The sequence below is a fragment of the Boleophthalmus pectinirostris genome, unplaced genomic scaffold, assembly GCF_026225935.1.
Source record: "Boleophthalmus pectinirostris isolate CB_2022bp ecotype Guang Dong unplaced genomic scaffold, ASM2622593v1 HiC_scaffold_18, whole genome shotgun sequence".
Lineage (NCBI taxonomy): Eukaryota > Metazoa > Chordata > Actinopteri > Gobiiformes > Gobiidae > Boleophthalmus > Boleophthalmus pectinirostris.
Genome location: NW_026571133.1, coordinates 14,999,004 through 15,022,565, shown reverse-complemented (window position 1 = coordinate 15,022,565; position 23,562 = coordinate 14,999,004). Strand labels below are relative to the sequence as shown.

The 23,562-nt window shown below is 37.2% G+C and overlaps 1 protein-coding gene and 1 long non-coding RNA gene across 5 annotated transcripts in view; one reads left to right on the top strand and one right to left on the bottom strand.

Moving 5' to 3' along the window:
* The window catches only part of slc38a4 (solute carrier family 38 member 4), a 46,988-nt gene extending 31,009 nt beyond the window's left edge, over positions 1-15,979 (top strand). For all 3 annotated transcript variants that reach the window (XM_020926410.2, XM_055153331.1, XM_020926409.2), the window contains exons 11-16: positions 923-1,002; positions 1,765-1,865; positions 1,979-2,103; positions 10,241-10,385; positions 11,526-11,623; positions 12,186-15,979. In XM_020926410.2, the coding sequence (XP_020782069.2) occupies positions 923-1,002; positions 1,765-1,865; positions 1,979-2,103; positions 10,241-10,385; positions 11,526-11,623; positions 12,186-12,290 (654 nt within the window). In that variant the 3' untranslated portion in view covers positions 12,291-15,979. The remainder of the gene's footprint in view (positions 1-922; positions 1,003-1,764; positions 1,866-1,978; positions 2,104-10,240; positions 10,386-11,525; positions 11,624-12,185) is intronic.
* Positions 10,267-23,203, bottom strand: LOC129408900 (uncharacterized). 2 transcript variants are annotated; one of them, XR_008632146.1, is made up of 3 exons: positions 23,117-23,203; positions 12,153-12,286; positions 10,267-10,401 (listed from the first exon to the last, which is right to left on the bottom strand). It is a non-coding gene; the product is annotated as an uncharacterized LOC129408900 (long non-coding RNA). The 2 variants fall into 2 exon arrangements; XR_008632147.1 differs by having other exon boundaries at positions 10,284-10,401; positions 12,090-12,286.
* Positions 23,204-23,562: the final 359 nt, after the last annotated feature.

Genomic DNA, 23,562 nt, shown 5'->3' with positions numbered 1-23,562 from the left:
GATAACACAAGATTTAAGTTGTAGAGGAGAATAAATTACTTCTTTTTAATGATACTGTTTCTATTTAAAGGCTGGTTTACTGCTTTTTGACAGTGGCATTGAGTATTTTCAATGTTCTCGCTTATCGCAATGTGTCTTGTTATCGTGACAGGCCTACAAGGTAATCTGGTCTAAACAAGGGCTTCAAGTGGTCCAAATTAACACAAATTCAAGTCTAGGAAATTATTTGGTTGATCTGGATTCAAATGTAGCCATAAATCTTGTATAGCATTGCCCTATACGCACAAGTCTTATCAATTTTTATTCATTAGGCATGCATTTATTGTTCTTGGTAATGCCTATATCCCAACTTAACCAACTGAAACCTCACCAACCAGTATTGTAAAAGGACTTAAATAGGTAAGAGCAGGACTAAACCATGGTTCAAACGGGTCTAAAGAAGACTAAACCAGTAACAAAACTCAACCCAGGCTCCAAAAACAAGACTCTGCTCTGTATCCACCTAAATTAGGCATATCAATTATAATTACTGAAATAACTATGGACAGTGCATGTCTTTTGTACCATAGATGTTAGGTCTATTGTTTTGTTTTGTTTTTTCTTTTTGGGGGAATGCTACAGTCTGTGTGCGATTTTTGTGCTGGAAATATATGACAGTGGACTCTGTTGCTAAGTAACAGTAATTTCTCTCATTTGGGTAAAAATTGCCTCCTGATGTTTTCAAAATGATTATAATTTCGTCTTGTCTCTGAAGAGTTAAATAAAGTGAAAATAGTGACTCAAATGGTTTTAATGATTTTACTGAGATATACTTACAGTATATCTCTTATAGTTACAACAATGAAACATGCTTGTATCTTTGTGTCGAGTATCATAGTAGGCCTATAAGTTTCTAAAATCTCATGTTTTTGTCATGTTTCAGACTGCCTACACTGTCCCCATCCTGGCCTTTGCTTTTGTGTGTCATCCAGAGGTGCTTCCTATCTACAGCGAGCTCAAAGAGTGAGTACCCAAATTCAAGTTAGAGTATCATGTGCAAAGAAATAAGCATTATTACACTATGCTGCAACAATGGCAGAAAATAAGATCACACAAATATAGCATGGTGTTGCTGGGTCCTTGGGCAAAACACCCAGATTTATAAAATTAAAAGGATTTAATAAAAAAAAGAACTGTCAAAGTGACAGAAAAGTCTATATTCAAATCTACTACAGTTAGTTTTTAGTAGTGTCCTAAACCTTTAAACAATAAAATATCTAAGAACCTTTAGTGTGCACACCTAAAGGTGCACTGCTCAACTTTTCTGCTCGTCTCCATGGAGATCTTATTGCTTTGCCTGGAATGTTCCATGGTACAACATTGAACATATCCACCTAACATTTATTCATTGTGGTTGTTTCTATTGCTCAAAAATAGAATAATTCCTTCTGTGAATAGGGGCGACTTTCCACAGATTAAAGATTCTATACAGTTTAGATTTCCATGGAGAACACTGCACTAGAAATGTTACGCAGTGGACCTTTAAATAAGACTACCTGAATTTAAAGTGTTTGCAGTACATGCTTAGTCACTCACTTCGTCTGAAACTATAAACAACCATAGTGCGTCAATGTCACTTCTCCCACTTCTTGTTGTTTATTCATGCCACTTCACTTTGAGCTTTGACATCAGCCCACTCCAAAAAACTGCCTTTAAGTCTTTCTTTTTTATATAAACAAAAATAAACTTGCTGTCCGACTGCTAAAATGTGCGTTGTTTTTGTAGCCGAAGCAGGAAAAAGATGCAGAATGTCTCAAACCTGTCCATCTTGGCTATGCTGATCATGTACATGCTGTCCGCCCTGTTTGGATACCTCACCTTTTATGGTAAGACCCAAGTCAAGCCTGTGGGAATATTTTGACACTTTCTGGCTGTTTCATCACTCCTCACTGCATAAATTTGAATTTTAATCGAACACATCCTATTTGTTATTTTGCAGATAATGTTGAGGCTGAGCTGCTGCATACTTTTACGAAGGTCTATAAGTTTGATACGTTGCTGCTTTTGGTGCGTTTGGCTGTGCTGACCGCTGTGACCCTGACCGTGCCGATTGTGCTATTCCCGGTAAGAATTGCACTGTGTAACTTTGTCTTCGTGTTTCCATGGAGACGATAATGCTTTGCCTAGACTTTCTGCAATATGGCATTAAGCATATCTTTCTTTATTCAATTACAGGTGTCTTTATTGCTTAGAAAATATCTTAAAAACTTACATTCTTACTTTGGCAGACTCACTTCTCCACAGATCTGCCCTGGAGCTTGGCCTGTAGCTTGACCTGGCGGCAACAGCTTCTTTTCTTTATAGACATAGCTAAGTTTAATGCCATACTTTAGAACATTTTATAACTCTGTTTTTTTACAATATTTCGCAAAAATACTTGTCCATGAAGAAGAGGGATAGAATTAGAAATGAATATTGGGACTGCTGATGTTTTGGAAATATTGTTTGCAGTTTGAATATGTACAGAGGAGGGATAGTGACTAAATGGGTAGAAAGATGCTGAGGTTGGAATTGTAAGACAGGAAGCCTAGAGGAGAACCAAAGAGAATATAAGATCTATTCCTTTGATAATATAAGATTGTCAAAGGAAGACTGTTTTGTTTTCTAAATCTTGTCTTTTGTTGGCATTCATGTTATGTAGCATTCCTCTCCTTGCTTTTACGTCACTACTGTCAATATTTAAGCCATAAAATACCTCAGGCGCCAATGCAAACAAGGAGTTTTAACGTCACAAGCAACCACATATATGTTGACCTAAGGCCCAGTTTTAAACAGATTTCAATACTCAATCAGATGATAACTATCAGCTTTGATGCATGTTGGTGTAGGTACATGGTAAAAGTTTATGAAAGACACATCAGTGGTTTCTCTTTTACGCATCTTTGGGTTTGGCTCTGGATAAGGCTGAGTGTGCTATAGGCGTAGCTACAATGAGCACAGTGTAAAGTTGATGGCTCAATTTCTTATCATACAGTATTACATGCTTGCCTAATACTCCAAATTTTTTGTCATTCTTGGCTATACATAGAATTTCTTAAAACTTCTGAAATGCTTTGAAAACTAATATTAGTCTCTCTTCTGCAATACATCCTTTTTGATTTTACTACTACTACTTTACTACTTTATATGTTCCCCCTTTTCTCACTGTAGACGAGTTCCTCATTGTGGCTTTAAACCGAATCTTGTCCCTTTAACAGCAGCGTAGCATGCATTATTGTGTATCTTTTCTCTTTTGACCTTACACACATTGACCTTTACACACTTACACACCCTAATTGTGAAATCTGAAGTCCATGTGTTATTTTTCTTGATTGCTTCTCCAAATTTTGATAACATATTTCTGGAATTATTGAATTCAGTATTAAATTACAATTCATACGCGGTCCTCCCTTGTACCAACTTAAACTCTGCAGCACACTCCCTTAACAAAACATTTCTTGAATACAATTTTCATCATTTTATTGCCCTAACATTCCAAGGGCCATTTTTTGTTCATCTTTTAGCCTGTTTCATCATGTATTCCCAGCAGTCTGCCACGCCTTTTAATTAGCCATGCACTGGCATAAATCTAGCTCTTCTGAACTTGTGGAGGTTCTGTTTTCCTGGCAGAGGAGGTCAAAGGTCACACTGTCACTAATGGCGTGTTACCCTGGTGGCATACGTGCACATAAATTCACACTAAAGTGGTGACTGTGCCTTAGCCCCCGTGTTTCAAACCCCATATATGGACATGGGATATTTTTAGCATGACCCTTATCTGGCAGAACAAAACAGACACTAAGCCAAAGAAAGTACCAGGATATAATAAAATGTTCTTAGATAGTCATTTGGTGATGGTTGTGTTTGAGAAGAGGGAGGGAAGAACTCATCTTGTTGTATGGACTTGTTTAAAAGTCCTTATATATGCTAACAAAAGTGTGGCTATAATGGTGGAAAATAACTACATATTTTTACTTATCTTTATAATTATTTAGGTTGATTATTTTATTTGTTTTGTTTTTTTTATCTTTGAGATTGAAAAAAAAAAATAGCAAAAGAAGTAGCAATATTGTGATGGATTAGATGTGGAAATACAACAATATTTCAAAGCAAATTTCTGTAGTAGCAGTAGCAGCAGTAGAAGTGGTAATAGTACTAGTAGTAGACTATGCAAAATTTACAGATGATTTAAAATGCCTAGAAAGAGTACCCCAGTTTAGTTCACACGTTTCCTGGTTGTCAAGGTCTGAGTCCTTGATGTAGTTGTAAAAATCTACCACTGGATGGCGCCAGAGTCCAGACAGTCACAGATAACGCTGACAGAGAATGATGCAGCAGTGACTCGTGATACATGTCAATGACACAGCATTTGACAAGTCGAAGCTCTCTTAATCCATCAATAATTCATAGAACAAAAGAAAAGCTCCTATGCAGCGTGACACATGATTTTGTCCCTTTGTTGTGGATTTGGTAGTTTGATAAGTTTAAGCAATAAAACATAAACAGTATTTTAAGGTGGTGGTTCGTATGACCTTTGTAATAAGTAATGGTGATTTGAATATTTTAATTCATGTGTAGGCTATATTGAAAATGCTGTCTCTTATAATATATATATAAAATAATTAAATCTGTTGTAACTGCCTTTTGAATTCCTTTAAACAAAGAGCTGTTTTGCAAGCCCCCAGTTTCCTATTCATGGATTTCCTCTTTATTTTGAGGACTTTTCACCATTCACATGATATATTTTGAATATTTAGTTATGACTTGTTAAGCACTATGGCAGCTTTACATCCATTAATAAGCAAAAAGACTATCAGATCAGATCTACCATTTTTCACTAAGGCATTTTGTCACACACAAGTTGCCCTGCTTTGCCTGATATCTTGAGCGTGTTTGACTGACGCATTAGATCTTTTTAGCGGTGGGAACAGGGGCTGCAGTGGAAGTTTACAGACAGATACATCACAATGGAAAAAGCCAAGCGTGGATGAGGAGGGAGAGATGAAGAGGAGGAGCCAATGCCAGGGCCGACCCAGGGCGCTCGCACAAGGATATCTTCTATTTAGATAAAGATGCCATGTGAGCTTGTGCTGTTACTGGTCAAGTCAAATGCATATTAAATCATCTTTTAAAATAGTAGTTTTTCTTTGCATCTCTGCTACTATCTACGTGTACAGGTTTCACTGACATCATTTGGGTTTAAAATAAGCAAAAAAAAATTGACTTAATAAGCCCTTCTGACTGGCTGACAGACTGCTGATCTTTCACATATAGCTGTAAAACACTAATGGTGAAGGTGACTCATCAGCTGATCGGATCTTGATGATTCAGAGCTGCAGTTATAATCGATTACTTGAAAGTGGCTTCAAATTGATTAAAAGACAAGACTAGATGTACTGTAGGAGGAACTTTAAAGGACCTGTATTACACAAAACTGATGCTGTAATGCAGTTAACTCCTCCAAATCATACCTGAGGCTGTGTTTTGTTTTATTAATGTTTTAGAAATCCTTTATTATTATTAGTCTGTCTACATCTCCAAAGCTCAAAATGCTCTGTTCCACCTTATCATGTCATGAAGAGTTTCCAAATTAACAGCTACCTTTTTACTTTTAGTACAGTAGAAATGGGCAATTCCAGATCTGAAATGATCCAAATGAGTCCAGTGAATGTGTGCGGAGTTTAGAAACAGAGTGGAGTCCTTTCTGCATTACCAAGTGACAAGTGAGTGAGTTTTCAGCCTAAGGTAAGAACACAGCCTTAAATACTAGGGTTTGTGCTTTATAAACGTATGAATGAAATGAAACACAACTCTAGGCATATTTTAATGGTATCAGTATTTGTTCAATTGTGTTTTAAAAAACATGGAGGCATATCGTTCACTGTAGCTATGGAAACTAAACTACTCAATACTAAGACATATTTAATCAAATTCTCAACACTTCTCATATTCCATTACACGATCATAACCTTACAATCTCTCGTTAAGTCCTCTCTGACATTTACCTCTGTCCTGGACTCCCTTTGCCCTTCAATTAGTTAAAGAGAAGCGCGACTTTCTATGTAGTGTCCTTGGCTCCTGTATGTGTGTGTGTGTGTGTGTATGTGTATGTGTTGTTGGCTTGTGTGTGCATCTATTTGTGTGGTTATCTTGTGCAGTCACGTGAAGGCAGATGTGTAGAGGACACACTGGGCTTTGGGAGGATACAGGGCATAATGAAAGGCTTTACATGGAGTCAGACATGGCCCAGTTCTCATGCTCCGAGTAGTCAACCAGTCTATACTAAAAACACAACCACTACTGTGTCCCAGATCACAAGGTTAAGGTGGTCTGGATTGTCCCTTTTGGAAAGTTTGTCCTCTGCGTTTTGACCCATTCTAACCAATCCTTCAATTTATTTAATACAGGAAGTGCGCCACTGTGTTTTTAGATTCTGTACGCCTTCACTGAATCATTTGGACAATTTTAGGCCTGGAATTCAATCTCTACTGAAGTAAATGTAAAGGTTTAGATAAAAGCTAGCTCTTCATGACATCATAATGTGGAACAGAGCATCTGAGCTTTGGAGATGTAGACAGACTAATAATAAAAGGTAACTCAAACATGTGTGAGTGAAACAAAACACACTTTCAGGTATGTTTTTGATTGGTAACAACATTATAATGTGACTCAAAGCTGAAAGGGTGAATTTTGCATAATATAGGACCTTTAAGCAGGATAATGTAGTCTGACTTCTGTTGTGACCAGTTCAAGCTGTTGTTGCTAATGTTTTATCGTTTTTTTTTTGTTTTTTTTTTTACATTTTGAATTGAGATTGATTGAAATGCTGACCGACTGCAGTATGACTGAGTGTCCACTAAGGCGCTCATATACTAGTAGAAGATTGCATGTGGTCTGTTCCTTGCTTTATTTTTACTCTTAGGTACATTTTGAGCACGTTGTTGTGGTTTGAAGTTATGTAGCTATTTCTGCTTAATAGGAATAGTCCCTACTCAGCTGCAGCTAGTTTGACTTCACACTTCTCATTTCAGTATCAGTCTGCTAGAGATCAGGGAGCTGCCAGACAGCATCTCTCCGACATCATATCTTGGTTTCATAATGAACTGTAGTTGAAGAAAGAGAAAAGTTGTTGCATCATATAAATGCAGTAAGGTCAAGTGTCTCAGATATTTAAACTATGAGGGGTGCATGCCTTACATTGTTTATCAAAATAAAAACACTAACAAGGGTTAATAAAATGTTATCTTACATTGCATTTTTTGTTTCAAAAATATATTGGTTTATGGCATTTGGCTTATTTGTTGTAGCCTATTCTTCTTCTATAGTTAACAAAATATGGTTAAAGACCCTATATTAAACATAATTGACTCTTGTAAGCTTCAAGCCACGTTATAACATTGTTTCCTCCTCAAAAACACATCTGGAGTTATTTTGTTTCATTCACACGTTTAAGTAACTCTTTATTATTGGTCTGTCTACATGAGTCTGTCTTCCGTCAGTCTGCCCCAGGGTAGCTGTGGCTACAATAGTAGCTTGCCACCATTGAGAGTGGTGTGACTGAACAATGAACTGTAAAGCGCTTTGGGTGTCTTGAAAGACTATAGAAATGCAATAATTAATCTCCAAAGCTCAAAATGCTCTGTTCCACCTCGTGACGTTATGCAGTGGTAGGTAATAGTTATCCTTTACCTTTAGTTCAGCAGAGATTGGTAGTTCCAGCAGCAATAGTAACAATAGTATGTTACTGGCAATAGTAACAGTATCAGTGAGGACCTCCCTGTATACATAGTTTGAACCTGTCACAACATTCTCTGCTCAGAGGTGTCCTGGGGCTGAACTGGCTGCACAGGTTCAGTCTGGGTCAAACCAGCTGGCTCTGGTCCCTGTTCCCTGCTCCTGTGTTAACTTCTGTTTGTATGTGTACTTCAAGGCCTTCGGGCACCATCCAAATATGTGCAAATACCACTCAGCCACACCAAAGCAGCTCCCATTTCACAACTGTGCACTGAAACCTTTAAAACCTCCTAGTGAAATGTCCCACTCAAACACCACTTTTCCATTCACTAATTATGCAACTTGGCATGGCGGACAAGCTGTACGAGTCTTCTGTAAACTATGAGCTCTTAAATATTGGCATTATCCTTTCCCAGAAACCTGTGGAGTCGTTTGTTGGCAGGGGCAGTACTGGAGATGGTCCCGGTGTAGTGGGGTCTTTGGGTTCAGCTTGACAGCGCAGAAAATCTACTCGGTGTGACTTTATGTGCTCTGATGTGTTGGTACTGTGAGGGTTTAAATCTAAAGGTAATAAGGGCAGGCATGTGATCCAACAGCACCAGAGAGGAATCCTCGAGAGCTCAGAATCAAACTGTGGTAAAGTTCAAATGCACTATGTACAGGAGTAGACCTATAAGGTTTTTCATGATAACTGGTATACCCCATGAGCCACTTTAAAAGCCACTATTTCTGATTACTTCTTTGTTGTTCCTGTGTATAAGAAACTGCTACATTTGAGTGTAACAGTTTTGGATGGTGTGTGATGAAAGTTTACAAAAATATTTCAGTCTGAGCTATATCTGCCATTAAGCTATTTCTATGCGGTGTTTATCACAATGTAAAGAGAATATATTTGTTATTTTGATATGACCAGCTAAACATGCTAAATGGCAACCTCTTCAATATTGTGCTTTTAATGCTTTTTATGGGCTATTCTTTCCCATATTGTATTACTGCATTATTGTTGGTTTAGTTGTGTGAAAACATGTATACTTTATGGAGACGAGTACGATTTTTGATCCCTTTGCGCACTTGTAGTTTGTAAATTGACACTGAAAGCTAGATTACGCTGGAATAGATCTAAATAATTAGAAAGCTCTGGTAAATGTTTGTACAGGCCTTCTTAAATGTTGGTTTTAAATAGTCACTCCAAACTGAAACAACCTTTTTAGACCTCTTACTGTCTAAAAGATGTTTGACCAGTTGTAGTTTTCTTACTCAGTATTTAATCATGCTTAATACTACTTAACAGTTCTTCAGTTGTCAAAACAGAGTAGCCATGCTTTATTGTGACTGGTGCACCTGCCCTTAGTTTGTCTGCAGGCTAAAAGAGGAAGTGAAAATGGCCGACTGGAATAGGTGCTCTCAAGTAAAACAAACTATTAACCCAAACGTCACACCTCCCCCAAACATCCGGTCCGGCCTGTCAGTACACTGGCTGATGCAACTACACTGCTGTGTTGCACCGCAGGAGTTGATCACATGGCTCTGACTAAGCCCCGCCCACTTGAACCTCTCCTCTAGTGGTCAAGTGTTCACCTGATACCTGAGACCTTTCCCCTAGTAAGGACTTAAACTGCTGCAGGCTTCTTATAGTGTACAATGCAGCCAGTCAGCCTTGGCCTTGAAGCAAAGATAAACTTCAGACTGGAGAAAATTGTGGGAATGAGAGTCCAGATTTTATTTTTGTTAAATTAACCTTGGAAGTGAACTTTGCGCTGTATAATTTATTTAACCTATTATAGGAATTGTATCTAATTTAAAACATCTAAATAGGCTACTGCACATGCCCCAGTTTACATGCCAAGAAAGACAACTGCATGTATGGCACACTGTATCTTTCAAGAATATGGAAAATTAATACCATATCTGCTTATTGTTCAATACATGACAGATGGAACTACATTTTGGGGGTCATTATTTATCATGGTCCATTTTCTTTGAAGTTTTTTTTTTTTTGTACGATGTGATTTGAGCTGTAGAGGGTTGAATCAATTTCTATGACTCATTACAGACACAAACTCACCACTAAAGTATATCATTCTACTGTGTCTTTAGTACTTGCCATGGCCATCCCAGCAAAGTGTTATTACACTTTTTAAATACGATTTTCTTAATAGCTTCATATAGTCAAAATTTATTGCCCTTTTTTTAGATTTGCTCATATTATATGAGTATTGTATACAGTAAACATCTTGAAATGAAGACATAATGGGTGTTAAATTATTCCTGAACACATTTCAAAGAATATTATGGCTTAGATGTTAACTTCAGCAATCAAGCACGAAATATCACAATCAAAATGATGAAATGCCATGTAAAATCATTTGAAGTTAGGGTTGAAACTGTAGCTTTTTACCTTCAAGTTCAATAATATGCATCATTTTTTTCTTGTCTAAACTTCTATGAGCTGAAATGATCCTTTTCTTTTTTATGTTTTTCTCCTCAGATCCGTTCGTCCATCACCACTCTTCTGTTCAGTAACCGTGAGTTCAGTTGGATCAGACACATGCTCATCGCCGCTGGGATCCTGGTCTTCAACAACCTCTTGGTCATTTTTGTGCCCACCATCAGGGACATCTTCGGCTTCATCGGTGAGTCCTGCTTCTTCTAAAAAGACAAAAATACAAGCCAATCTTTATGGTAATAGTAATTGTAAATGTGTTTGTTTCTTGTATTTTGCTGGTGGAGAGTGTCTGGATTTCTGTATTTTGACACAATATTATTATGCTAGTCCTGCTTAGAGCTTAGGCCTGAGTGTATTCTAGGTCTGTCCCTGGTGGTAGACTGCTGCTCTACTGCTCTACTCATTATAAATGAGTATTGTAATATTAATGTGCGCTTGAATATAGGTAATTCAAGCAGTTTCAATTAAAAAAGGGTAACATGGTGGCTTTTCATTGCAGTAAAGAACAACAAGCATGCCGACTAATGATCACTAAATCTAGACTTTTTTTTTTTTAATCAGAAATTGGCATTTTCAAACCCAGACAAAGAGTTAGATGAGCATTTTTTCTGTAAAATGGTTTGAATTTGCATTTGATGATCACAATACTGATGACTTGTTAGGGATGCATCAATCCAGCTTTTTCAGTTTTCAGTTTCAGTTTTCAGTACCGATTTCGATGCTATCGCTTTAATATCAGTGCAGAGGAATAACAGCATTTATCTCCTTTCAAACTAAAATAATAAATAATGATGGAGCTGTTATTTATTTCAAGTAATTGCTGGGTCAACTACGATCAGTAAATAGTCTTCTTACGTCTATATTACATCTTATGTCAAACTGAATATCAGCTGAACCAATATTTGAAAACCGATCTAGCAAATTTTTCAGTTCTGACACCGATATCTGATACCAGTACTGGATCGGTGTGTCAATGTTACTTGTGAGTCCACATTGAGGCAGTATACAGTACATTAATGGGAGGTTTGAAGGAACAAGTTAAGCGCTTTAAGTGCCTGTGTCAGCTGTGCAGTCGCGTGAGCGTTTTGTGACCAGTGGACCTCACGTTTCCATGCCAACAGGCTAGTACTAATCTGTGCCTGGCCGTTATGAAGAGAAATGGTACAAATTATCACAACCAGCTTTTAGTCGATGTTCTTCTGTGACACGATAATGTAATCAAAGTGCCACTGTATCTGTCATAACCAAAACAGATGGTACTTCATTCAAATAGTGGCTGTTTATTATCTGTCTCATTATAATGATCGATTCCCTTTTTATCATTTAGGGGCCTCTGCTGCCACCATGCTCATCTTTATTTTACCTTCTGCTTTCTACCTGCGCCTGGTCAAGTCAAAACCTATGAGCTCACCGCAGAAAATTGGGGTAAGTGCTTAAAAATGTATATAAAAGAAATACTCACTGATAACATGGGAACATACCCATATCCATTACATTATTATAATATGGTATACTGTTATACTACGGTATACCAAATAAAAGTTTAAAAGATTTAACTTTTTATTTAAATACATATCCCGTTCAAATTGTACTGTTTCACAAATCTAAAATAAAGCTTGCTCAAGAAATGCATAAAAGTAATAAGTTAAAAGTAGTATTTATTTGTCTAAGCAATAGATATTATTATTATTAGTAGTATTGCTAATGCAAGACTAATAATACTAATGTACTACATAAATTACTACTACTACTACTACTACAACACCTAGTCCCCCAGCTGTCATGTATATGCTATATAAATACACAAACAAATCACTGTCTTTTGGTCCTTATCTAAATAGAAGCGTCAAAGCTGTAGCTGCTTTGAAGCTGTAAAACCTTGTACATGTACCTTAGTCTTTTTCTCACTGTATCACTCTACAGGTGTTAAACATTGTGTTCCCTCCAGTCTAACCGTTTTGGACCTGTCTCTGTCCTCTCCCTGCAGGCGGCCATCTTCCTCGTGGTGGGAGTCATCTTCATGATTGGCAGCTTGTCCCTCATCATTCTTGACTGGGTGCACAACCCCCCAGGCTCCAGCGGCAGTCACTAAAAACAAAAAACTATTTTGCTGAACCGTGCAGCGAAAACCAATCACCTCTTTTTTGGAGACAGCCCTGTTTTTCCCTATGGGGGGACAGCAGCTTTCTCTTTCTACATTAAACATGGTTACAGTATTGACTCATATGCTGCAATGGGAAGACATCGACACATATCACTGGAGGAAAACTTTCTTTGTTGCTGCCAAGATCAGGATGTGAAATAATTTAACAATCCCTAAAGAGAGAGAGAGGGAGACATCCAACATGGCATCTGTACCACCAAGAAGGCGTCATGATTGAACAAGCTCGTCATATCCCGCTCTGATGAGACAATGGGCACCAGTGACTGTACCTCCTGTGCACTTGAAGACACTTGGAAACTATGTAGTCCACTGAGACACAAGCAAAGCACTTCTTAGCATTAACTTCCACTTTGAACGCACTGGCAAAGTGGAGTAGCCAATCATAAAGCAATCAACTTCTCATAGGCGGTTGGTCAGTTAGGCCTACCCAAAATATTGCAGAAATACAGTTTATTATAAGGCTAGAATCCTCAAACCGTGTGCATTGTAGGTTCACCAGTTTTACTACCATAGAGAATCCGTCAATATGAATGCACAGCATGTTAGCCAGTGGACAGTCTCCTTATTGCCTTTTTAATCGAACAACTAACAATTTTTAACACGTGATTCTGATTGGCTTTGCATTGCTTCACAAAAAGTAACGTTAGCCTAATTTATTTAAGTTATCCAAATCAGGGTTTCACAGTGATAAATTATTAAACAGCTGTATGCAGTTGTCAACACACAAGCCAAGTACAATCAATACTTCATCTGTGCCATAAGAAACAAGCAGCTTTATTTAATTAAGTTTTGAAAAATAACACTTTTATTTTTCTAACATTTTAATAGGCCTACATGTATTGTTATGTAATCAAAGTGCCTGGGCTAAATCGAATGTGTCCAACTTTAAATAGCTTAAATTGCTTTCTAATTTAAATTAAGCTAAAATCAATTGAGAGCGAAGAACGTTGTCATTTGTATTGGCATTTGCAACATCAAAAGATAACTAAAAATATAGGCGTTTGATCAACCAAGTCAAACAAAAACGTGTTCCCTCATTGCAAAAGCCAAATAGTTTTTAAAGGGTCAGGGGCACCTCGGTATAAAACAAATTCAATTCACCTCACAGTTAATTTAATCTTGAGCACAGATTGTCGTGTAATTATAATAAGAACTTTCACTTAAAACTTTAACTTGTGACAAATTGAAGCTATTGGATTTTAATCAAGGTAATGCATGTGCTGAAAAACAGGCAGCATTAGGCCTAGTGTTTGTTGAGTCCACTGAAAAATGACAGCACATTTATACCAAACACATTCTGCGTCTAAATCACTACATCATATACGTACAAGGTTATACTAGTATAATATCCATGCATTTATGTATTGTTTATCACATACCAGCAAATAAGTCTTCCTATCACCCCAGACACTTTCTCGTTTCAGGTGTTACCAGGCCAACCAATGTGATGTAGTAATGTGCCCTAGATCTTAAAGGTGCTCTGTGTAACTTTTAGGTTGGGGGTCTGATTACCGACTTTCTTATATGCAGATGTCATTGCTCTGCCTGGAATGTTCCATAGTGTGATATGAAACAGTTTTACCTTAAATTTATTCAATTGCAGGTGGTTTTAGAGCTCAAAAATACCTAGAAAACAGGCATTCTGTGAGCGGGGTTTCCTCTCCACAGATCTGACCTGTAACTTGGTTCGGTTTGGTCTCCATGAAGATAGAAAGGTTTAATACCATACTGTGAAATATTCCAGACAAAGCAATAGCATCTCTATGGAGAAAAGCGAAATGAAAGAGAAAATTTGACAGTCCCCCCACCAGAAAACTTTAACTCAAGAATCATACCCCTTGTAGCACATAGACACACAATAGGGTCCACTCTTTTCATACAGACTTATTATGAGGTGTGCCTTTGAGTTTTTCCCACAGATACATTTTATATATTTTGGTGCCTCCTCTCTCTGCCACGTTTCATGTCGTGAACACATCCAACCAAAGTGGACAGCCTTTTATAGATCTTTTGTGGATCTATGTACATGAGTCGAATAGATATTTCAAATGAAATAGTGTATTATGTGCATGTTTTTGGATTCAAACTTGGTCTTTTTGGACATTTGTATATGCTCTGTAAATATTATTTTATGGTACACTGTTTGTTTGCGTGGGTTGTTAGGGGTTGTTCAGCCTTATTCAAGTCAATGGCAATCCACTGTTATGTTTTAGTACATACTATATATATCTATAAATATATTGTGCTTTAGTTTTTGCTCTTGCTGTATGACAGTAGTGTTTTACCTTTCTTTTAAGCTTGTATATTTTTAGAATTATCTATCTATCATTTAACTATTTTTTATCTACAGTCTATTTCAAGCTATGATCACGTTTGTGGGCTCCACTGACCAAAATTCACTTGAAGTCGAAGTATTTCTTGCAAACAGTGCCATATCACCTTTTAAAAGTACAGTAACACTATAAGCTGGGTTCACAATTCAGTGTAACGTTGTCAATGTAACTAAATGCATGCGAAGTCTCACTCACTGCTGTCATGCAATCGTCGTAAAACTTTTGGTGGGGTTTACTTGACTTGAGGTATGACGTTACTTGAAATGGCTCATTCTCTGATCGTAATGAATGTTTAAAGTAATTTTCATGATTATTCTAAGTGATTTTGATTGTAATCCTTGTAACTATATATTGTGGCTTGTTCCTGCTATAATATTGGTTGTTAAGATTCTAATCAGACAATTATACCAACGTGCATCTTAAAAAAATATGAAAGCTCTTAAATTTGCAACTAAATTTCAAAGTGCTCTTCTCTTGGGAATTGGATTAAGTGTATATTTTTGTATGATATTCATAGATATTCATTGGCTTATTTTTTTATTAAATTGAAGGCATTAAGCTGTAAACACATTCCTGAATAAGTTTAATTTATTTCAGTGGCACATAAACTAAATAATATACCATATTAGCTATATTACAAGAAGTTTAAACCATTGCATTTTGACTAGACTAAATACAGTTTAATCTTATGTTAGTAACTTGTCTGAGTAGAACCACTGGAGTCACTTGTAATCAACCTTTTATTCTATTATGAATGTAATCAGATAACAGTTCATTTGGTTTTGATATTATTCATTATAATGATTGTTATGAAATCTTAACATCTATGATTCATTAGATTTGACATGAAATGGTTAATTGAATCTAATAATTAAAACATATAGGCCTAGTGTTGGCATAAATAGCAGGACACCACAGTGCATGAACCCCAGTTTATACGGACTCAGGTTTGACCCAAATACCTGTCCCCTGTCTCACCTGTCCTCCCCTTTGCTTGATTGAGCCGAGCTGTACAATCCTGTCCTATGTTGTATATACTGAGTGTATATATGTGGGCTTTGGACCTGTGGTTGTGGTCCATAGCCTTCAGTAGACAGTGCTTGTAGAGATACACCTACACACCTGCCTTATTTTTCTATGGAGCCTCGGCCAGGAGGAGCTCGGTCTCCTGTGGATCAGGCTGAACATTCACGTTTGTATTTTGAACCCAGTCAAAGGGGATGTTTTTGTATCGGTGACGCTGTTTCGTTATGATGAATACAAATAAAAATGTGAAAGAGACAACTCTGTCATTGTGTTCATTTTCACTTGTATAATTTTTATTTATTTTTTAATTGTAAAATTACTGTACATAATATAGGATTTTAAAAATGGCAACTAGCGTGTCATGAAACTATCAATTCATGGATTTTAGGCTATGGCAACCGACCTCTGTGGTTATAGCAATTAAACAATTCAAATTTAGATACATCTTTAGAATGGGGAAAGGTAGTGAACTGGTTCGCTTGTATTCAGCCTCACATTCTACTTGGTTTAGTTTTGTGTATTTTACCATGTGTGTCTGGTTGTTTGGTAGTGTGGGGTTGGGGGTGTGGGTGGAAATGTGGGATTGTTTTTAATCACTGTAAAGCACTTTGTGTTACGTTTTTGTATGAAAAGCGCTTTATAAATAAAGTTTGATTTGATATGATAGTAGCTCAGTTGTTAGAGCGTTTCAAAGGTTGGCGGTTCGATCGAATTCCACTCTTGACGTAAACATCACTGGTTGGTCAGATCTACTGACCCACAGGTTGGCTGATGTGAATCCAGCTCCAACAGTTAAATGCTGTCATTGTGTCCTTGGGTAAGACACTTGACCCACCTCACCCCCAGAGTCTGCTTGCACTGGTGTCTGACTGTGTGTGTGAATGTGAGTGGTTCCTGATGTAAAGTGCTCTGAGTGCCTTGAAGGTGGAAAAGTGGAAAAAATGTGACCATTTACCATAGGTCCTCTATGGGTCCTTACACAGACCAAATCAGGAAGGAATTGTCTGACACCCATGAATACCAGAACTAGAGGAAAATAAGTAATACATGAATGAATAGAATCTGAGGGACATGAACAGTGAGCTGAGCAGGTAGCTCTGCTGTCTCCATACAAGGTTGACTGTGGGTTGAATTGTTGGTCCAAAACATAATTTGGTTCAAAAAATATTAATGAAACCATTTAGCCACTGCTATGGAACAGAAAGATGGAGATGGTAAGACCATCTGGCAGGTAAAATTTGTGGTGGAGAAAGCCTTCCCATCTCATTATTTTATTGTTTTGCCTGGAATGTTTCACAGTATTGCATAAAACCATCTCCATGGGGACAAGGAGGTGACCAAGTATTTTTATGAACTGATGTTGGCTGTAAGAGACGTTTATAGCAGATAGATCACCGAAGGCAAAGCACTAAATCACCTTGGAGACAAGCAGGTGGCAGTTCGGCAAAAAAATACTTTGAGCACCTTTAAATTAAGAAATATTTCAAGTGTTTTTCCCAAGGACACAACAAAAGTATTCAAAGCATCAAGGGGCAATCTGGGAAGCTGCCACTGAGTTATAAGATCTTTAATACGCTGAGATCATGAAGACCACATAGAAACAGGCCAGGCTGATCTGTGCTGCAGTAAAATGTCTATTAAGCACTGATTTAGAAAGATGTCACATATAATGGATTTCTAGTGCGCTCCTAAAAAGAACATTGAGATTATTTTGAGGACAAACAACCATACAGAAGTCGCCAGCCTTTATAATTTACTTTGACCTTCTAAATCTGATTATAAAACCCTATTCCCTTGATCTGAATCCAGTAGGTATCAAAGTGATGCTAAACCCACGTCACCCTGAGTCTTATGTAACACGTCTACACAAATGGGTGAGTCAGGCTTAACCCAGAGCAGCAGTATTTCAGTGTAACATCCGCATTTAAGTCCGGATCAGATAAAATGTCTGCTGCCTCAGTGTGGAGTTGGCGTCTGCTGTCGGCATGTAACACTGGGCCGTGATGTTCCCACACTCTTGAGTCACAGCCATAAAAACGTTTAACTCGACTTTCTCCCCGAATTCTACAGGACCATAATAATCTGTGGATACAACAGACCCATGTGGCACCGTGATATTTTTAGAATTAGTGTTTGCTATGGAAAGGCACTATTACAAGTAAGTATGATTGGTCTAATCTAGTGCCTTTCTGTGTAGTTTGCATGTTCTCCTTGTGTCTGGATGAGTTTTGGTGTCCTACTCCACTTTTTAAATTTCCAATCCACAATTAATCTAAAAATATAATAGGCTGCTTAATCTTAATTAGATAATTTTGGTCAAACACTGGTCCTTGGATGCATTGTTGCTGGACACAGTTTCACCCCAGTTTAGTGTTATGGATCAGTAAAGTCTTTAAACTTGTATATTGTTGTGTCTGTTCAGTAATATCTTATTTGGAGCTATTGATTTTTCAAATTTTAATAGATTAAAAAAAAAAAAAATCTGTTTAGCATACATCAAAGAAGAGGCAATACTTGGAGTTATTGTTAATGCAATGTGCCTGACATAAGCAGGTAGAGTAACTGATGTTCATAGACTTAGACTTGGACAAACTTTATTGAGAAAATACAAAATATAATTTGGACACAGTAGATCACACATCTCAATAAATCTAATGATAAGAGCAAAACTATAAATGGTTAGAATATATTCAAAATAAGCAAAAAACCAAAGAGCTTGTGTCAAATGAGGCATAAAAGTTTGGAGAATTGAATTATAAAATGTATCATATTAAACCTTACAATCCTTATTTACAACAAAAACTGGTTCTGTAAAGGTTCAAAGATCATTATTTACTTTTAATTTGTTTACCTGTCATGTCCTCTCAGTGCTCTACTTTCTGCAGCACATTTAGATGTATGTGTGTCACTGTGTGGGTGTCCACTTCAAAGACTAGACTGTTTGACCTTTAACCTCTGTTGGGGTCAGTTCATGACCCCAGTTTGGTTTAAGGGTCATCAGTTAAACACAAAACTGAATATATTCAAAAGTTTTGTCTCATGTCTTTAGAAAGTTAAAAATGAACTGCCAGGGCCTGACTATAAGGACTGTAATATGACTCAACTGGAAAATTGGTGCGAAATTCAGCTGTGGTCGCTAATGTCCAATAAAATTTAACTGCTTATGAGAAACCACGTTAAGAGGACTATTTCTGTTTTAAACAGACATAATTAATGGCAGGATATTCAGATACTCTTGTGATGTTCTGGCAAGGAGGGTTACACATTTGCGCTAAATCAATATATGACCAATTAAAACTCACATGTAAGTTTGTTGGAGGTTCTGGTGGAGGACCCTTTACCTGCTTGTCTCCATGGAGATGTTTATGTCTGTAATATTCCACAGTATGGTGTTAAACTTAGCTGACTGATTTGAGATGAGCAGGCAACCACATAAGGCCACCTCTAACTCAATATATGCATGCTAGATAAGATTAATTGGCAAAACTATGGAACATTTCAGGCAAAGCAATAGCATCATCAAGACCTGGACGCTCAAACAAAATCTTTAAAATCAGTTCAGAAGTTAGCAATTTGGTCTGATTTAGTGGCATATTCTTGCAATTACAAATGTATACATATTAATTCATTCATCTTCTTCAACTTCTTCTCATTATGGGGTGGTGGTGAATGGAGCCTATCACTGATCATGGGTCTAAAGGGAATACTACTATAATACTTTGTAAAATGCCAAGCTATAAAATGTCAGAGGAATGAGTATTATCATGATGTTTAGGTCACAGATACAGAAAAGACAAGGCTGAGTCCTACTTTTAGCATTGAACCCATTCTGTCATAACTGATCTTTAGCTGCTCCTTTCATTTCTATGATAAAGAGTGTTGTATAGATTTTCCACACGCAGAAAGAAAGCAGTAGAGTAGAGTTGCAGTATCACTTTGACGTTCTTCCACACACTGGTAAATCATGGTCTTATTTATATTTATGTTTTTATGTATGTATGTCAAGGCAGAGCAAAGCTGCAAGTATAACTGCAAGTATATTATAATAGCAATATAAATATTCTCAAAATCATAATGATGTCCTTTGAAAACTTTCATTTTCTCTGGGTTTTAGCTTTCCGTTATAGTTGCATTTTGAAGACTTTTCACTGTTAGATATGGTAATGGTCCTAAGTCTGAAACTCATGGATTACACCCATTTTTTCAAAAACTCATCTTTACTCAAATCTAAACTCAAAACATATAAAGCAAAAGGAAAGATACAGGGGCAAAAAGACAGCAGCATCCTTGAATGCAGGTCACATGTGCACATGGATAATTCATATCTGTTACACAACCTCCAGGACGCAGCGTCAGACGCCTATTTGTGAACTACACATAATGTCTTTTATCCAGAGTGATGCAACATGATTATTGTGATTACAGTTAAACTGAAAATGCACTTTCTGAGCTGCTGATGTTTGGCTCACAATAAATGAACAGGTTTTGTGAGGGAGCTGCACCTACACAGAAGACACCTCCAGCTGTTCACTGCTCATAAACAAACTGCACTTATTTTCTTTCGAGCAAATGTAGGCATATTTGATGTTATGCAGTTAGACTGGTTAAGCCAATTTCACATCAGAAGAAACTGTTTCTGATGTCTGTATTTTATTAAGAAAGAGTGAACTTATATGTTCAGCACACAGGCAAGTTTGGATTTTAGGATGGATTTAGTTATAGGTCAAAAAATCTATCTAAAATGTTGTGATGTAGAACACCCATTTGTGAAAATAAAGCTTTACATAAATGATTTTCCACTGTGGCCCAATAACTGACCAATCAACATTGCACTAGTTTATACTGTATGTAACGTAAATACATAGATTCCTTCAGTTCATTCTTATTGTATTTAAGTATTTCATAGTCTCATATCTCTTTTATATAATCCAGCATTTCTCCGTCTTCCTCTGTCCCAACCCTCACCCGCAGATCTCTTTAATGTCTCCCCTTTCATTTCAGTTCTGTACAGATTAAGTGTATACAGTCATTTCCAGGAATAGGCTAACACCCACTTAATGTGATGGGACAGGCCTGGACACCACTTCACTGCTGATGTTAAAAACAGTGCATTTCGATGAGAGGGAGAAATAATAATTACTGTAAACAAATGAAAAGCAACGATTAAGAGTAAATATAGGTCAGGGTGTAATTGTGCAAAACATTGTAATTGGCCTCATTGGAACTAAACCAAAAACCAGGTCAGGAGGGTGGAGATGTGAAATGTGCCTGCTTTGGTGCTTGAAATTAGAACTGCAAGTATGAGGATAGACACACTGGAAGGAATACTTTGTTTCCCTTTCTCATTTTCCCTCCTGAAGTTGTATTTGGAGGCATTCTTGAATGTTTAATCAACCTTTAAGCACTTATTTTCAAGACGCTACATTGCTGTTCAACATCCATTTTCACCACCACTACCAGCGCACAGCCACTGCTCTAAACTTACTTCCTTCTTCAGTTTTATTTTTTTAAATTATTGATACACATAAGATTCAACAGCATCACAGACTCTTTTTGGGAGAAATGGAAAAAAAAATCTGCTGTTTGCTAGAGTGACGTGCAGCTATGAGAGGACTTATTTTAATTAGTCCACTTCTTTGTACAGTCTGTTTTCACCCCATCATGTCTTTCTAATATTTTCCTTTTTTGTACGTGTGCGAACAGATTTGCATTGGCCAAGCTCAAATGTACGTACTGTACATACAAAACCAGTTCAAACTTGGCATTTGGACTTGTAGAGCCAGCACCTCCAAAGCAAAGGTCAGCCATCTTGTGTAACACGTTTGGGAAAGGCCTTCACGGGACCAGCACCCGTGGGTCCCCTGTTAAACACTGACACCTGAGAGCTTCACACCACCACACAAGAGCTCTGAAGTTAAAAATACACACAGCACCAAACACAGACACCTGACGTGATTCGCTAAATATATGAACACGAGAGGAAATGGTCAGCTCAACAATGCTGAGAATCCAGACTTTTTTGTTGGAGGGCATGCCTTTGTTTCCATGGGGATGTTATTGCTTTATCTGGAATGTTTCACAGTATGACATTAAACTTATGTATCTCAAAAGAGAAAAATAAATGACTCTACAAAACTAAATTACAGGCCAGGCCTGTGGAAAGGCTTATATAAAAATGTAGCATTTATTTCAGGTATTTATGAGCAATAAAAACACCTGCAATGAACTATAAACTAGATAGGTCAGTTTGATGTCATACTGTGAAACATTTTAAGCAAAAACATCACGATAGAAACAAGCAGGTGGCGTACCTAACAATAGAAAAGTTAGTTTTTAATACCAATTTGTTTAGAAAGATCATATAACAATGACACAAATACTTACAACAAATAGACAAATGCAACATTAAATATATTTAATTTTTATTTTGTTATTTTTGTGCAAATGCTCAGCTTGTTGTTCTACATTTTGGTTGTGTGAGTGAGATCAGTGAACTCTGACCGTGAATTCAAAAAGTCAGCCTAAAAATGCACAAACTGAAAACACAGATGAAAAACTCTCTAAGTTTGGTGGAGTCACAAATGCCACAGAATGACTCTCAGAATGACTGAGCCCCACCAAAGCCGCTGTTGTCAGACATTGTGGAAGTTGCATCAGCTCCACGCTCAGTCGTATATGATATCTGTACTTGACCTGTACTCTTTTATCATTCCTCTATCAGTTTGGAGCTAGTAAAAGTGTAAACCACAATCCAAGTTTCAAGTTTAAAATACTTATGGAAAGATAATAATCGGCAAGCATACAGTAGTATTATCCTTTTACTGATTACTGATTGTGAAAGAAATCTGAATGTTTTTGTGCCGATTTCACTCCAAAAAAATATGAAAAATGAACACAATGACGTTTGTGAATATTGTGCTCTTCTTACTATTCTCTCTCATATTGTCTAAAATAAAATAAATACCACCCAAACAAACCAAACTAACCAAAACTACCCAAATAAAGTGTAAATATTAGAAATTCAAGTTGTCTTTTCATTTTGGTATTTCTTTTTCATTTTCATATACTTGATAAAGAATTTGATTTACTTTACAAACAAATGTAACCTACATAGTTATTTTCTAGTTCATTTTAAGTCTATGTTTAGCTCAACCCAGGACAGGCCAGCCCTCATGCTTTCCATTTGTTCAAGTCCAATCCAATATTTACCACTGAAGCTGAGACTCGTGACTTCGAGGCATTCCTGTGTTTGGTATTCACGAGACCAGCCACTTGCACAGCTGCTCTTTACAGCTGTCTCCCATGACAACCAAACCAACAAACCAGGTGTCTGTGGATTGCTTTAAATCCTCCTTAAAAAGACCAAATCTTAACTATTCTGATTACAGACTGTACCTCATAGCTCTCTTCCTTTTCCAAATCCTGGTATGTAATTTGGTTAAGCTGTCTCTCTATGAATGACTGGTTTATGGCATTGAGGGGAGGATGTGTCAGTGTCTAGGTCAGATTACATAAGGACAGAGGAGGTGGATGCTGATTGGGCAGTTCCAACGGCCCCTCCCACTTCCCCAGCATCCATTCATAGAGGTCAGGGTCATGTGACGTCAACAGTGCCCTGGATCTGTGATGATGTTTTGATAGTGGGGGATGTAGTACAAGGTCCATGTTTAATTTTATTATAAACAACAACACAGTCTATTACTATCCACAGAACGTTTCTTGTCTTTATATGAAAGTGAATTAATTAAAGACATTGCTTACATAAGGACCCATTACAAGGATTTAGGGACAGAAACGTCATATTACTTTGAACAGGCATAACAGCAGATAACAGAAGATAT